Source organism: Carassius auratus, chromosome 46 (genome assembly GCF_003368295.1).
Source record: "Carassius auratus strain Wakin chromosome 46, ASM336829v1, whole genome shotgun sequence".
Taxonomy (NCBI): Eukaryota; Metazoa; Chordata; class Actinopteri; order Cypriniformes; family Cyprinidae; genus Carassius; species Carassius auratus.
This window is the reverse complement of record NC_039288.1, coordinates 6,485,357-6,502,607: the sequence shown is the minus strand read 5'-3', so window position 1 is coordinate 6,502,607 and position 17,251 is coordinate 6,485,357. Positions and strand designations below refer to the sequence as shown.

General features: G+C 41.0%; 1 protein-coding gene across 1 annotated transcript in view; it reads right to left on the bottom strand.

Moving 5' to 3' along the window:
* The window catches only part of LOC113064000 (A disintegrin and metalloproteinase with thrombospondin motifs 2-like), a 72,270-nt gene extending 55,244 nt beyond the window's left edge, over positions 1 to 17,026 (bottom strand). Inside the window, exons 1-2 of the mRNA XM_026234481.1 lie at positions 16,623 to 17,026; positions 14,873 to 15,288 (exon numbers count right to left, since the gene is read on the bottom strand). Coding sequence (XP_026090266.1) covers positions 14,873 to 15,288; positions 16,623 to 16,890 — 684 coding nt within the window. The 5' untranslated portion in view covers positions 16,891 to 17,026. The remainder of the gene's footprint in view (positions 1 to 14,872; positions 15,289 to 16,622) is intronic.
* Positions 17,027 to 17,251: the final 225 nt, after the last annotated feature.

The window sequence follows — 17,251 nt, the reverse complement described above, 5'->3', positions numbered from 1 at the left end:
ATTTCTGGAGCAACCCCACCTGACTAGAGCTCCCCTTTCATCCTCCGCCATGGAACGATGACACACACACACACACAAATGGCACAAAGTGCCACCAAGGCCTGCTGCTTAAGTCTGACATATGCCCCCCCCCCCCCCTCCAATCCCCCTCCCCCCACCCCAATTCATTTGAGAACTCAGAGGTCACTTGAGACTCTTGTCTCTAACAAACCTGACATCAAAAGAGAATGTTCAGAAGATTAAAGGCTATCGGTCGGATCTTGAATCAGACTAATGTACACTTAGTTTCATCAAAGGTGGGGAGAAAGAATTGTATCGGCACAGAGGATGACTGCTGGAGTCCTGTTAAAGAAGTCAGTGTTAAGAAAGCCATGCACAATAGCATGCAAAAAAGAACTCTGCTGTTCACGAAGCACTGTGTGAATAATAATGTGATATTTTTTTGTATGTTTTTTTAATGTACCGTTTTGAAGATCTAAATATCAAATATTATCCAACACAATGGAATAATACTGAGACATGAATTACGAGCATAAAGTTTATAAAAAAAAGTCTAATTTATACAATTATTTGTTGTTTGAGAAATTAGGGAGTTTGGATTTCTTCATTTTGAGTGCCTAATGGGAGTGAGAGTTTACTTTTGATATTTTTATAATAATTTTTTGCAGGGTTTCTATAGTTACAACCACCTTTGATTGGAGGACTTAAGGCACTGTTCTTTATCATAAATATGTCTATTATACACATAAGTTGAGCAATATATCATCACTTCACATCAGATCTTATGGTAGCTCTGTCTAGGAAGATTAGAATGTCAGTGGGATTTTACTTCCACAATCCGATTGCTGCACTGTATTTGACTGGTTAATAAGAAAGAATTTAATTAGATGATTTTGGATCCAACAAAGGAATGCAAAAAATATGTAAAGGTTTGATAGTTGAAGTACAACACAATAGCAAAAGAGTGCATTTGTACAGCTGTAGTAGTGATTAATTTAAATATAAGGTTTTACCAGGAGAGTTTCCTGTATGAACTATTTAACAAACTCTGTAAACCATGTCATTTTTACCAAAAAAGACTTACCTTACCATGTATTTTATTGTGAAAACTTTAAAAGGTTCAACATTGAAAATACCATAGAATTTATGGGTTTTGGATGAATTTTTCACATACATTACTGTGAAAAACTGAAAATATACATTGTTTAAAAAAAAGTTTTTTTCATTTTTGTTTACAATAATGTACATCAGAGTGTTTTGTGTCACATTTTTTGTGTTTCAGGTTATTCAATTAATGTTTATTGCATTCTTTTAGTGTCATGTGTGTTATCCTATTAGTATTTTGTCTTATTTTGTATTGTACCTATAATCCTGTACACCGTCTATACATTTTATGTTTTATGAGCAGGCCACTTATGATGGACTCTGATTCATCATGTGGCTTTCTGTTATATCACCTGTATTGTTATGGTGGTTATTGGTAATTTTGTAAGGTAAAATGCATATTTGGTTAGTTAAAGTAGCTTGGTATATTGACATTATATTGCTTAAGAAAATATGGCTATAAATTGTAAGGTATACAGGTACCAATACTTCATTCTCTAAAACCGGATACACTGTCACTGTATTTTTTCACAGTGAATATCTGACAACCACAACTGCTGAATTTAAGTTTGACTAGTTGACCATCTTGACCTATTTCTAACAAAGAGTAACGCAAACATCCATGTATGTGTGGGTGACTTCAGTCAAGAAGCCAAGCAAGCAGCAATCTGACTGATTCAAATTTTATTTTTTACTTTTTCATTCAGTTTTCCAGATGTTTCTGTATAATGGGGAGTCGTTAGCTGGAGTAATGTCATCATTACAAAAGAATAATACAAACCATCTCATATTTCAGCAGCTGAATAAATTTGTAAAACGAAACTTCAGGAGGCTTCCCATAACTATGACTGCTGAGTCTGAAATGTCCATTTAGTAATTTCAGAGACAACTGCGTCACCGAATGGAATTGCAAAAATAATTATCGTTACCAAAAGGTTTCCCAGAACACACCTCATACATTATTGGTCAACCAGACAGATAGTCTCACCCCCAAACAAACACAATTGTAGTCGATGTTGCTATGTCAGCCTGGGCAGATCAATCAAAGAAGACTTAAAAAACATAACAATGTTTTGAAAGCAATGCAGAGTAACAATGTATTCACTTTTCAGGGAAAATCAGCCTTTTAATGGCTTACTTATAGCACCTTAATCTTGGGATAGGAGAAAAAAAATTTGAATAACATACTTCACCTTTAAAGACACAACTTAGTTATCCACGATCCCAAATAATCTCCTTGTATATTGTGCTAATCCCCATTGAGTAGGAGTCTGCTGCTAATTTCAGGCTTCCTGCTACAAACTAGCTTTAGCTGCAGCAACAGCTTGTGCCCCTGCTGGAAAACTGAGGCTCAAACTCACGGTGAACCTCCCACTCACTTCACACTTAGCTGGGGTTCAGACCTCACAGCACGCAACTGCCACACTGAGCTCCACAACAGCCCCTGCACCAATGATCCCTGAGCTCCATCCTTTGCTGTAGAAGGTGACATGAAACATGAAAGTGATTGTGAGGACACTGTGTGGTTTATGTGTTCCTCTCCATGTTCAGATTATAGTTACAAACAGGAACTGGGTTTAAAGAGGTTTTACTACAAAATTTTAATTCTGCCATCATTTACTCAAAGTCCAAGTAACCAAACCATAGAAGATCCAAAAAAATAATAAAGGCGTTACTAAAATTATCCATTTAAATCAAGCAGTTTAATTCAAGACTTGATGGCTTTATATGATGAACAGATTTAATTAATGGCTTTTATTTGCATATATATACACATACAGTGTTCATATCTCTTCACAAAGCTTAGATTAAACCACTTGATTACTAAAATAATGCCTTTAGGACCTTTTTTGATATTCTAAATAATGGTTGCCTGCACTTTTAATGGAGGGACATTCGCTTTAATTTTCAGACACAATTCTGAGAGAAATCGAGGTTTGACTACTTTTGTTTGGGGAAACCTGTTATATTCTGTGTAAAACGGAAGTTGACACAGACATTATTTCAGTATTGTGATTTTTTTCAGAGTGAAACAGAATATTAGGGTGGGGTTTTATTTTAGCGCACCTCCCAGACATCGCACATAAGATATAAGATGTGGATAAGGATGTTTTACCCAAGATGTCAAACTGATGTCATCAGAGAAGGAACGGCATTCTATATATATATAACAGTATAACAGTGTGTGAGGCATAGTTATATTGTCAGCCTCTTTAAATATTCAAGCTCTTTAAAGTCAGGTTGATTCTGATTGGTTGTCAATGTTTCATAGTTCATCAGCTGAAAAAAAAAAAAAACGCATTCTGAAAGTGTCAAACTATATAGTTCCTCTGCGTTATTATCTTTATAGATGTGATGTGATTATAGTTCTTTGTGTAAATTACCTTTTAGAAAATTGCAATTTCGTACTGTGCCATAGCGGTTACATGGGTCAACGTTCAACTATTTAGATACTTTGGTTCCAATTTCTAACACATGAAAAACAAAGACAATTGGTCATTATGTCTATGGATCATCTGGCTGACAAGAAGTTGTGACACAGACTATGTCTGGATCCTGGAAAAGGGTCATCAATCCACATCCAATTCAGAATTTCTTTTGCTTAACATCTGACTGGAAGACATTTTTGACAGCAGCATAAATGTATTAATCCCTGCCTGTAATATCCTATAATGCATAATTTTTTTTTCAGTCATACATGGCCTTGCGTAAAAAAGGGTCAATCTAGAGTGGAAATAAAAATGGTTTAAATGAATCACTGGCACCAATGCCAATACCAATGTTTGGTACCAATTATAGACTGTTACAAATGGTTTGTGGAATCATGCTAGAGTGCAAATAAAAATACAATTTCAAAAGTCTCCTTACAGCTGTTCAGAATATTTTGTTCTAATTTAACAGTCTCTGCACTGGCTACCTATGAAGTATTAGTTACAAAATATTATTACTTACCTATAAGGCCTTCAATGTGTCAGGATATGCACAGGAGACAAAGGTAGGTGAATTCATAGCACAGTGTTTATTTTGTGATTCAAGTGCACGGTGAATACTTTGTGTTTCAAGTGCAGGCAATGTGATGATCACAGGGTACTGGATCGTAGACAGGTGAGTACTTCGTTTCAGGAATGTCAAAGCCACAGTCACAGATTGCTCATACTCGTTCTCTTTCCTTACAGTTATTTCCAGCTCGGGATAAACACAGGAGACTAAAGAGATCATTGGATCACAGGTAGCAAGAGAATGCTCCAGGGTTCTGGGGGCAGTAGAACAAGGACTAGTGTTTCAAAAGGGTGAGTATACTTTACGTCTGGTTGGTCGTGATGCACCAGAGTCTCAGGAGACAACAGCGTATGGTCTGTTCCTGTTGGAGGCTTGACGGTGAAGTGGAGTTGAGGTGAGTGTTTTATAGTGCCTTGATGAGATCGTTAATGCGGAGCAAGTGTGGGTGATTTGAACTCAGGAGAGCGTGAGCGTTGTGGATTGGCTGCTTCGGGGTCGCAATGCGGGTCTTTCAGGATGCTGGGCATGGAACTCAGTAAGCAGGTTGGGGTCAAGGATATCTTGACGAGGTACCCAACATCTTTCTTCTGGAACATAATCTTCCCAGTCCACTAGATATTCTATCCGCCCACCAAGCCGTCGGGAGTCCAGAATTTCCCTCACTGTGAAGATGGGCTCAGTGCCAATGGGTGGTAACAGGGGGTTGCCATCAGGGCCCAGGTCTACAGAGGAAACAGAGACAGGTACGTGATTGTTCACGGAGCACTTCATCTAGATCCCACTGGATGGGGTTGACAAATAACTTAGCGGGCAAGATGGGCTCTGGTTCTTCTGGGGTCTCCTCAAGGGTGTGGAGGCGGGATAAAGTATCGGCTCTCGTGTTCTTGGATCCAGGACTGTGAGCTATTTGGAAATGAAACATGGTAAAGAATAAGGCCCACCTGTCCTGACGAGGATTGAGTCTCTTGGCTTCTTTCAGGTATTGGAGATTCTTGTGTTAGCACAAGAAATGGTTGTCTGGCCCCCTCCAACCAGTTTCTCCCCTCTTCCAGAGCAAGTTCTACCGCAAAGAGTTCTCGATTGCCAATTTCGTAATTTCTCTCGGCTGGGGACAATTTCTTAGAGAAGAAGGCACATGGCATAGGATTGGCCACGTTCTCTGAGTACTGGGACAGGATGGCACTGACACCTGTTGTGGAGGTGTCCACTTCCAAGATTAATCTTTTCTCTGGGTCTGGGTGTTGGAGCAATGGAGCTTTTGTGAAGGCGGTTTTTAATTTTTGGAAGGCCTGCTCAGCTTTGGGGTTCCACTGAAGTGTCTTTGGTTTCCCTTTAAGGAGAGACGTCAGTGGTGCGGTCATCATACTATACCAGTCGATGAAGAGGCGATAAAAGTTTGCGAAGCCCAGGAATCTCTGAAGTTTTTTGATAGATTTGGGGGTCGGCCACGAAATGATCACCTGTGCTTTCCATCCATTTTCACCCCTTTTTAACTGATTTGATATCGCAGGAATTCGATAGAAGTTTGATGAAAGATGCATTTTTCAGCTTTTACAAATAAGGAGAACTCTCTGAGTCATTGGAGCACTTGGGAGACATTACACTGGTGATCTTCTTAATTGAGAGAGTAAATGAGTATGTCATCTATGTAGACAAGGGCAAAATGGTTCAGGAACTCGTGGAGGACCTCATCCATGAAGCTTTGGAATACTGAGGGGGCGTTTACTAGACCATACAGCATTACTAAGTTTTCATAGTGTCCTGCGGGGGTGATGAAAGCTGTTTTCCACTCTTCTCCCTTCCGAATTCTGACCAGGTTGTATGCACTCCGTAAGTCTAGTTTGGTGAATATACAGACATGTTCCAGAGAGGATGGGATCAAGGGAAGTGGGTAGCTGAAATTCACCGTTATCTTGTTTAAAGGTCGTAACCCTTCTTCTTTCTTTGGGACGAATAAGAAACTAGCGGCTGCTGGGGAAGTGGACGGTCGGATGTATCCCTGTTTCAAAGCTTCTCCTACATATTCTTTCATGGCGTTCTGTTCTGGGATGGACAATGAGTAAATTCGACCCTTGTGAATGGTCTCTCTAGGAACTAAGTTGATAGCGCAGTCCCAGGGTCGTTGTGGTGGTTGCTTGGAGGCTGCTATGGGGCTGAAAACGTCTGCAAAAGAGGCTTAATAAGATGGGACATTGACAGACAATTTCTCTTTGGGACTCTCAACCGATATGGAATTTACTGACATGGAAACAGGATGGTCATCAATGGATTGTATGGGACATGATTTCTTGATGACATGGCAGTTACAACCCCACTGTAGTATTTTTCCTGTGGTTCAGTCTATTGTGGGCTGATGTAGAATAAGCCAAGGGCGGCCTAAAATCAGTTCAGCTTGGCTATTTGTGAGAATGAACGGAGTGAATTGTTCTTGGCGGGTATGTTCAACACAGAGGGTGATTGGTCCTATCTGTGATGTCACGTACCCTTTATTGATCATCTCACCAGTCAGTGCATAGATGGAGAATTGGTTTTGTGGTTCGGGTCCTTTGGAGGTGGTGAGTCCCTGAAATTAAATTGCCAGCCAATCCAGAGTCAACAATGGTGGTGGCTTCAACATCGAGACCTCTAAATCTCAGATTCACACATATGGTTAGTGGGGTTGATACAGAAGGTTGAGGAGGAACCGAACTTACCACTAACCATGGAGGACGAGATGGACTCCGCCCCTTACCTGGACCCTTCCTCCATGAACACTGCCCGACCCACACGAACCCTGCAGCATGACGAGGACACCAGATTCCCTGTTATTTTTGGACACTCTTCCCCTTTGGCCACCTTTTATCCCCTGTTTTATTTGATTTTCTGTAAAAAAAAAGCCTCTCCGAGGCCTGACGCCACACCCACTGTTTCTGTTTTGTGCTCCTCCCGTGACACTGGTGGAGAATGCGGGCAAGGTGGAGCCTAGACAGCGCAGTTGGGAAACATCTGGTGACGTCACTCCCTCTGGCTTGCAACCGTTCGTGAGAACCCGGACTGGGACGGAGGAAGACTGGGGACAGCCTCCCATCCACAAAAGGGGTAAGTGACTTCTGTTATCATCATTTTACCCTGTGGTTGGTTGAGGCTGTCACTAAAACCCGGTTTCTCTGTCCCTGTTCCAGTGCGCTGTGAGAGGGAGGACAGCCCCGGAGAGGAATCCCCGCCCACTCCGACCGTTTGGAGCCTGGTTGAGGATGGTATCACTCCCGTGTGGGCGGCGCCCTGATGACGGGGATGTCGCTTGGGAGGGGGAATGTGACGAGTCAGCTGCCTCCTCCCTGATTGTCACTGGCACCCCGTCCTAAATCGCCGCCCTTCACCAGGCTCCCGACTGGAGTGGGTGTGTGAGAGGAGAGGATGCCGGGCCGTCCATCCCCTACCAGCGCCGCGGCCAACGACAGAGATGCGGCCGCTAGAGGAAGCCGCCGCCCCTCGCACCCCGGACCGAGGAAGGGAGCGCGTGCGGCCGCCGGACTCCGCCCCTTACCTGGACCCTTCCTCCATGAACACTGCCCGACCCACACGAACCCTGCAGCACGACGAGGACACCAGATTCCCTGTTATTTTTGGACACTCTTCCCCTTTGGCCACCTTTTATCCCCTGTTTTATTTGATTTTCTGTAAATAATAGAAACAGTGACAGTATAAAGTGTTCACCACTCCCGCAGTATAGGCATAGTCTGAGCTCCCACTGACGGTTTCCCTCTTCTGGGGACAGACGTTAGTAATCCACTTGCATATTTTTCCGGCTGTGGCTCAGGGGTTTTCTCAGGTAGGTTTCAGCAAGGAGCAGTATCTGGGGTGTCCGCTTCCCGATAACAGGACTGGGATCACAAGTGAACTCGGAGGGCTTGTTGCATGAATTTCTCTAACCCCAGATTTTCATCATATATGGCGAGTTGCAGTCAGAGTGCAGGCTTTAGTCCTCGTTGATAAACTGTTAGAAGAGCTTTCTCATTCCATCCACTCGCTGCGGCCAGAGTTCGAAATTCAAGGGAGTATTCAGAAATGGTCTTTTTACCTTGTCGCAGGTTTAAAAGTTGATCGCTGACCGAAGAGTCTACCACAGGGTGCCCAAACACTTCCTTAAAGTGGCCGATGAAATTCTGTAAGAAGGAGGTGATTCTTGAAACCATAGAGCTTTGGCCCATTGTTGGCAGCCATATCACCCTGGAGCCCAAGACCGGTTTCCCACTGAAGCTAAGCAGGGCAGAGCCAGGTCAGTACCTGGATGGGAGACCTCCTGAGAAAACTAGGTTGCTGCTGGAAGAGGTGCTAGTGAGGCCAGCAGGGGGTGCTCACCCTGTGGTCTGTGTGGGTCAGCACTCCAGTGTAGTGATGGGGACACTATACTGTCAACAAGCACCGTCATTTGGATTAGACGTTAAACCGAGGTCCTGACTCTCTGTGGTCATTAAAATCCCAGGATGTCTTTTGAAAAGAGTAGAGTAAATTCGCCTATTGGCCTCTGACCATCATGGCCTCCTAACAATCCCCATATCCGCTGATTGGCTTCATCACTCTGTCTCCTCTCCACCAGTAAGCTGGTGTGTGGTGGGCATTCTGGTGCACTATGGCTGGTGTCGCATCATCCAGGTGGATGCTGTACACTGGTGGTGGATGAGGAGATACCCCCAGACTATGTAAAGCGCTTTGAGTGCATAGAAAAGTGCTATATAAATGTAATGAATTATTATTATTATTATTATTATTATCATTATTATTATTATTGTTATTATTATTATTATTATTATTATTATTATTATTATCTCAATGCTGGTCCGGATAGTTGCTGTATAATAAACTAGATTTTTGATCTCTCCGTAGGATATTGGTGTGCATGTTGCTCAAGTGCGAGTGAACCTGCGAATAATTCCAACTCGATGCCTCAGCAAGATGGGATATCTGGCTGTCCAGGAAGCCCCTCAGGATGACCTAGCCGGACATCCAGGAAAATCTTTGGAGTGTCGTGCCAGGGCTTGATCATCAAGAAGGCTCCTCCAGAAGCCTATGACCTGGCAGCATGATCCAGGAAGCATGAAGCCAGAACCAGGGCTATCATACCAGCTGGACATAATATCGATGAGTGAAGAAACACTGCAAGTCGAGAACCCGGTTTCTGAATCCAATCAAGGGGCAGGGTTGCTCAAAGAGGACCTACCTTAGAAGGGACAGAAACCCACATGTCCCGGAAGAACACTGCAAAGAAATCTCACAGAAGGATTATAAACATATAACCACCAGCACATTAATACATACTGCTATATATATATATATATATATATATATATATATATATATATATATATATATATATATATATAAATAAAAAAAAATATATATATATATATATATATATATATATATATATATATATATATATATATATATATATATATATATATATTCAGAGAAATAGAGAGAGAGAGAGAGAGAGAGAGAGCCCCGTCTTTTCTCAGGAGGTGATTCCAAAGCCTTTAAACCTCATAGGTCAAGCATAGGAGACTGTAATGCAGGAAGTTCCCACCTAACCTAGGTCAGGTGGAGGACTGGTGGTTGTAGGGGAATTAAGAATCGGAAGATAAGGGAAGATGTAAAACTCCCAAAGGGAAGCAGTAGATACTCAAGTATTACTTTGATCTGGACGAAAGCGCTGACACCTTGTCTGGATCACATCCCGTAGGTCTTGCCTAACTTCCTTTGACCTGCGATTCCTCCTAACCCTACCCGCAGGTGGGGGAGGAGCACAAGCCATAACATTAGCCTTCTGTGCCCGTCTCTGATCCTCAGACCGAGACGGATCAGGACCCCTATGTTGTTCAGGCTCTTGAAATAAAGGATTTTATTTCTGCTGAGCATAATTTTGCCTCCCTGAACCTCTTGACCACAGTCTCAACGGAGGTACCGAAAAGTTCATAAGGTGAAAGCGGAGAATCGAGAAGAAAGCCCATTTCTTTCTTCCCGATACCTGCCAGGTTCACCCACAGATGTCTCTCCATTACTACCATGGCCACCTTAGACCTGCCCATGGCAGAGGCGGCTTAGTAGCACGGAGAGTGAGATCTGTGGTGTGGCACAACTCAGCTACCTCATTAAGAGAAAGGCCCTTGCCTTTATCCATGTCTTTCAGCAGATCAGCCTGATATGCCTGGAGCATAGCATCGTGTGCAATGAAGCCACAGCCTGACCTGCTGCTGCGTATGCCCTTGCCGAACCCAGCAGAGCACTAGCCTCTGGATGAAACAGTGTTAAAGAAATAACATCGTCCTCCTGCAGCTCTTTCGCATCCATAGCTGACGAGTACAACAGGGAAACCCCCTCTCTAAAAACTCATCGACCAGATCCACCTATGATCACAATGAGCTCATTCTCCTCCGTGCCTCAGCAGCAGTGGGTCCTGAACCATGGAAAAGCAGATGGCTGCCCCTCTTTCCTCGTAAAAAGAGACAAATAAGAGCGGAGCTTTTTCATTGGAAAATACTTACAATGCACGCATATTTCCCCCTCAAGGATGTCAAAAGGGGTGTTGCCACAGGAAGTGATCACATCCTGCAGAGTATCAACTCTAAACAAACACATCTGATGTTTTTGCTTAATAATTTTAGGTAGGTGTTAGAGTGGTTAAGACTAAATTCAGCAGTAATGTATATTCACAGGATCAGGATGGAGCCCTCCTGACAATAGGCCGAGTGATACATTTATGCTATCAGTCTTAATAATGATGCTGCAAGTGACAAAATGACATGCACATGGTAAAATAATTTTGTTATCATGAGGACAAAATTATATATTTTAAGTAGAAAATTAGGCTAAACATTTTAATGGCTGGTAAAAAGTATTTATGATTTAAATTTCAACATAAAATTTGATGGTTCTTAAAAAAAAATCCCACTGCCAAATCTTTGCCCTGTGCACAAAAGTAAGGTCATCCTTTGTTCTTGACTTAGGTCTACCACACATATAAATCAAAGAAGAATTTGGACATATATATCCATAAAATTGATTACCTGTTATTTAAGAAAGGTCAGTGTTCCTTTATCTAAAAAATATATATTCTAGCTCTTGGAATTACATAATTCTTGTTCTTCCACAAACTCTTATTATGTAAGAATTAGGCATGTGTGTTTGTGCATGTGGAGGATTCAGACATTAAATATGAATGGAATTGAATATGCAGTCTGCATCAAAAGCAGTTTGCGAGACAGGTTGTGAGGTCACATGCTTTGAATTTGTCATTGAGTGTAATAATATAACATATTGTGCCTTGGCTGTTCAATCTGTCAAAACAAAGAATGATGCCTACTGATAGCGTAATTTAGTTGCACTTATATGCATCTGCTATGGATTTAACACTTGATTGATAAAGAAATTATGCAATTAAGATCCAATTTACTGTTGAATGCAATTTACACAAATACATCCTGCAGCTTGGTTGTGGAGGATACAGAAGACTACTGCAATCTGACATAGTTTACTGGAAATGTACAACCTTAAAACCTTGTTATTCAGACATCTGAATCAAATATATGATGAAAATATGCTTGACTATACCATCTGATTATTTATATAGCTGTTCTCCAATTTTTTTTACTGCTGACATGATCAATGGAAAATGGACACAATGATATCTTCTTTTAATAAAATTCTGCTTGCCATCTACATTTCCCTGGCAAGAACAGCACATTGTTAACCCCACATGCCAAATAATGCTTAGCTTTGTCAACAGAAAGTTTTTGTGCTGAAATAACATATGCAAAATTGGCAAAACTTCTTTGAAATCGCCCCTGAAAGCTCAAAAAAGTGTATGAGTAAAACAATTACCGGTGTGAAGTGGATCTGCTGAATTTGGACTACATTAAGCTTAAGGGAAGGGAAGTTCTCCCAAAATGCAACATTAAAATTCCTTTTACTTTTTTATGAGGAAACTAAAAAGGTGACTGTTTCCCTCCAGATTCTCTCTCCGGAGTGACAACCATGTGGGTCAAATGGAATAATGCAGAAATCCACTCTACATCGACTAAAAGCCAGGCCCTGCTCTCCCGTGGTGTTCTACGTGTCTGTGAGTTCACTGCGGGGCTACTGTTACCCCGCCTCTCAGCTTGCAGTGACGGAGGAGCAGGGGCTTGTACTTGTGAGGACACTCCAGAGTGTTTTCCAATGCTGCCCAGACACGCTCTAAACTCCACGTGCTCCAGGTGCAGAAATGTAACACTCTCCGCGTGAAGAACGCTACAAAGTTACTCGTACAAACAACAGAGGGATAGTCTATCCCTCACTGAGGCCGAGACATAAACACAACAGAAATAAGCTGCTCGCTATATTATGAAAGCCAGATTCCATTCAGTATACCATCTTTTTGTTAATTTCAGAATTATCTGTACATAAAATATTTTATGGGATATTCCTCCCAAAAATGACACTAATGAGGTTCCAAACCTGTATTACATACTTTCTTCTCCGGAACACAAAATAAGATATTTTGAAATGTTTTTGTCTATAAAATTAAAGTGCACAAAAACAAAATGTGTTCAGAAACAATTTACACTGAGAAATTGCTAGTAAATTTCAGCAAGTAACACTGATATACAAAAACTGAAATAGTATTTAAATGAAAAACATGCTCTGATAATCTTTGTTTTATTTACAGCTTCGAAAAAATATTTTATACAATGTAAATGGGGTGCAAAATAGCATTGGATCCCAAACATTCTTCCTTTAACAAAATATCTTCTTTTGTGTTCTTATCACTTTTAAATGCTAAAGTAAAAACTGTTCCCAAAAAGACTTGAACTTTAAGCCTAACGCAAGTCCATGGGTAGTAGTCCACTTTGAAGTCAAACATTGGGCACTATTGAGCACACTTCCAAATCATAAAATGACCACTGGGTCACCCTATGTGAAGTGAAGCAATTAAGGATGGTCATTTTCCTTTTTTTAGACGGGAGACCATTGGTAACATTGTCATGTTTAAGAACCCAAGCTGAACTACGCTTGAATACAGAATCACTTTTCAAACCGTCTTTACCACAGTCAAATCCCCAAAGGGCATGAAAACTATTTCAATTTCATCCAAGATAGAAAGACATGAAAAATATCTATGCCAATCTCTAATTCATGGACAACTGCCAAGGCCAAATAACATTTTCAAGAGCGTTTTTTGAGAACTGTTTGACGGTAGAGAATGGAAGCAAACTTACATCGTCCCTCTGTGTTATTTGGTATATAAATACAATGTACAGCAAACACCCGCAGTGTGAAGCCTTCTTTCAATAGCCTTAATCATGCTAGTCAGTGCTCAAGCATGCACAGAAACCCGGCAGGAAGGACCTCTGGCGGACATCCAATATAAAAGCAGTTCTTACTTCCAATAGCAAGTTGCAAAATAACCTTTTCAACACAGCAGGTAAGATAGCATTCAACTGGTCTGAATCATTACTACCTTGAAGCCTCCACTTAAAACAAAGCGCTCTGTTTGTACATGAGCATTTGCCATTAATGTCCATTATAAAAAAAGGAATATTTTTGAAGTCCTTAAGAAGTACTCAATGTATTCATATTGGTTTCGATAAACTGTAATTTTTCAATGAAATAGACTCTAAAAATGTTATGTGGTTACATTTTGCTTGAATACATGCTAGTATAATCTTAATGAATATTTTCAGGTCTGATTTTAAATATTATTAAATATACACAGTACAGACCAAAAGTTTGGACAGACCTTCTCATTCAAAGAGTTTTCTTTATTTTCATGACTATGAAAATTGTAGAGTCACACTGAAAGCATCAAGGGTTATTTGACCAAGAAGGAGAGTGATGGGGTGCTGCGCCAGATGACCTGGCCTCCACAGTCACCGGACCTGAACCCAATCGAGATGGTTTAGGGGTGAGCTGGACCTCAGACAGAAGGCAAAAGAACCAACAAGTGCTAAGCATCTCTCGGGGAACTCCTTCAAGACTGTTGGAAGACCATTTCAGGTGACCATCTCTTGAAGCTCATCACGAGAATGCCAAGAGTGTGCAAAGCAGTGATCAAAGCAAAAGCTGGCTACTTTTTTAGAACCTGGAATATGACATATTTTCAGTTGTTTCACACTTTTTTGTTATGTATATAATTCCATATATAATTCCACATGTGTTAATTCATAGTTTTGATGCCTTCAGTGTGAATCTACAATTTTCATAGTCATGAAAATAAAGAAAACTCTTTGAATGAGAAGGTGTGTCCAAACTTTTGGTCTGTACTGTATGTAGATATATATATATATTTAAAAAAAAGTGAAGTAACATACAGCCAAGTATGGTGACCCATACTCAGAATTCATGCTCTGCATTTAACCCATCAAAAGTGCACACACACAGCAGTGAACACACACACATCATGAACACACACCCGGAGCAGTGGGCAGCCATTTATGCTGCAGCGGCCCGGGGAGCAGTTGGGGGTTGGGTGACTTGCTCAAGGGCACCTAAGTCCTGGTATCGCCAGCCCGAGACTCAAACTCTCTAACCATTAGGCCACGGCTTCCCATATATATATATATATATATATATATATATATATATATATATATATATATATATATACATACACACACACACACACGCGTGTGGGTGTTAAGTGAGTGTTTAATATTTTTAATGTTTTAAAAATTAACCATCATGTCATTAACCCATTCCACTTGATAAACATCATGCAATTAAGCCTTATATGAGGGTGTAAATAACTTACCAAGCCATCACAATTGCTTATGGCCACTGATGTATCCTGCACATTGGTAACATAACCCACATATAAACAGTCACTGGGCAACAAGGGCTCAGAGTGGGTTTGGTTATCGTCCTCAAGCCACTCCACTTTGGCTCCAGGGGCCACAAGCCTGGAATTTAGCCTTAGGCGAAGATGAAACTCCTGTCCGAAAACAGTGACGTTATAAAAGAGTGTCTCCTTGTGCCTCAGGTGGTCCTGTTCTGAGTTCGTCTCCTCATTGGTCTCTCCATGATAGTTGGCCTGCCTCCTCCTGCGCCGGTGGGATCCCTGCCCACTCAACCGGCTGGCAGAGACGGCGTGGGAGAGGAAGCGTCCGTCTGCATCCACGCTCACCGGCCTCACTAGCCCATACTCCCTCAGGACATGCTGCAGGGAATCTGCCAAGGGCACGCACACAGTTACACACATTCAAATGTGCACACACACGCATGCAAGCACAAAGTCAATAGATTTCACAGTGCACACCAGAAGCTTCCAGCAACAGTCAAAACTCCACCAATCTCTAAATCAGCTGCAAGACTTACATTAAGCGGACAGTACAGCTGTCCAAACACCCTGTCCAAGCCAGTATTTAAAATAACATCTTTATAAGATACAGATGTAAAGATTTTTCATATTAAAAGTGAGAAAAATCTATGGAAGCACTGCACTGAGTAGAAGAGGTACCTTTTGTCACCTTTTACTTAAATTGTCCTCTAGACAAGGATACATGAGTCACATAAGACTAATACTTCTAATTATATTGCAGGATGTTTTCTATCACCTATAACATAGGGACAGTAGAAAACAAGGGTATTTTATTTATTTTTTTACAAAAATACTACTACTAATAATAGTAATAACAAAAGTTAAAATGGCAATTATCCAAAATGTATGTTTTTTAGATATGCATACATTTCCTTAAGAGTACACCTGTCATATAGAACATTCATTTTGACATGCAAAATAAATAAATAAATAGGCTAAATAAAAATTCACCTTTCTAATGTGAATATAACCACTAATATGGTCACAGGACAATAATTGTGCTTTTTTTAGATTAAGGGGGCGACACATCTTACCCTATTCTCCCAAACATTACAGTCACATGCATTCCTGTCATCTTCCTGTCAGAAGCAACGCATTTGGCTGCTCTGTTTATCCTATGCATAAGTGTCCTTCACTTGATCAGGAAAGAGCAGCTTACAACATAGTCACACTATGACATGGTTTTCTTATCTAATTTGACAGTAAAATAATGTGCAAGGTGCTTCTGTCCTATAATTTACTCTTCTGTGTAGTACTCATCTTGACATTGATGTCGGCATTTTGCAGTTATTTCAAGCAGGAGACACTAGATCCATCAGCTGTTTTACATTATTGACATGTCGCATGGATTTTTGCGCTTCCACTAAGTCTCACATTCAACACGATAAGTGTAAATATAATAAAATGTATATAGGCTACAGTATAATGGCATTCTTTATATTGTTACAAAAGTTAGAGATCTTTCAGTATAAATGCCATGAAAACTTCCAGACACTCTCAAATGAAAACGTCGCAGCCAGTAAAAATCGTTTACTATTATAACTCATTCATCTCTATAAAAGTGCAAGTTGATGAAACACTGATACTGAGTTGCTGCTTCATAACGCTGGACATCTGAACGGATCCGTATCTCCTGCATAAAGTAACCGTGATCTGTATTGATAATAAAAACATCTGCACCTACCCATACTGTTGGCGATGTAAAGAGTATCCGCGTGCTGAAAGTGAAGGAAAATAATGAAGAATGCACATCCAGGAGTAACATCCATGGCAGGTCCGCGGAGAGGGGAGAGCGCACGGGCAAAAGGCGGACTTTGAGATTTCATATAAGCGATCCAGCAGCGAACGCTGCCCCCTCCTTCCCCCTCCCTTTCCAGACTCACTGCAAAGTGCACTGGGGAAGATAGGCTCTCATTCCCACCCTCCCTGTCCAGCCCCCTCTCCTCTTCCATAGTCCACACTAAGCGTGAATGCAGATCTTCTCATGACAACAGAAGACCACCAGCGTGTTCTTCTGTTCTCATCAACATAATCAGGCAACACCATGGTTCTTGTGATGCACTGCTAGATGTAAACCGGTATACTCGCACTTCAGAGTCAGAATCATGTTTTTTTTTTTTTTTTTTTTTTGTCTAAAAAGTTGTATAAGTTCAATTGACGCATCCAATAACCACATAGCAGACAGGAGAGGTATGACGTAAATAATATATGGGGTTATATAGCTACAGTAGGCTATATAAAAAAGAAAAACAAATTGTGTAGGCCTATTATTTGAGTTGTATTAAAACTTATTTTTCCCTGAAGTTTTACACA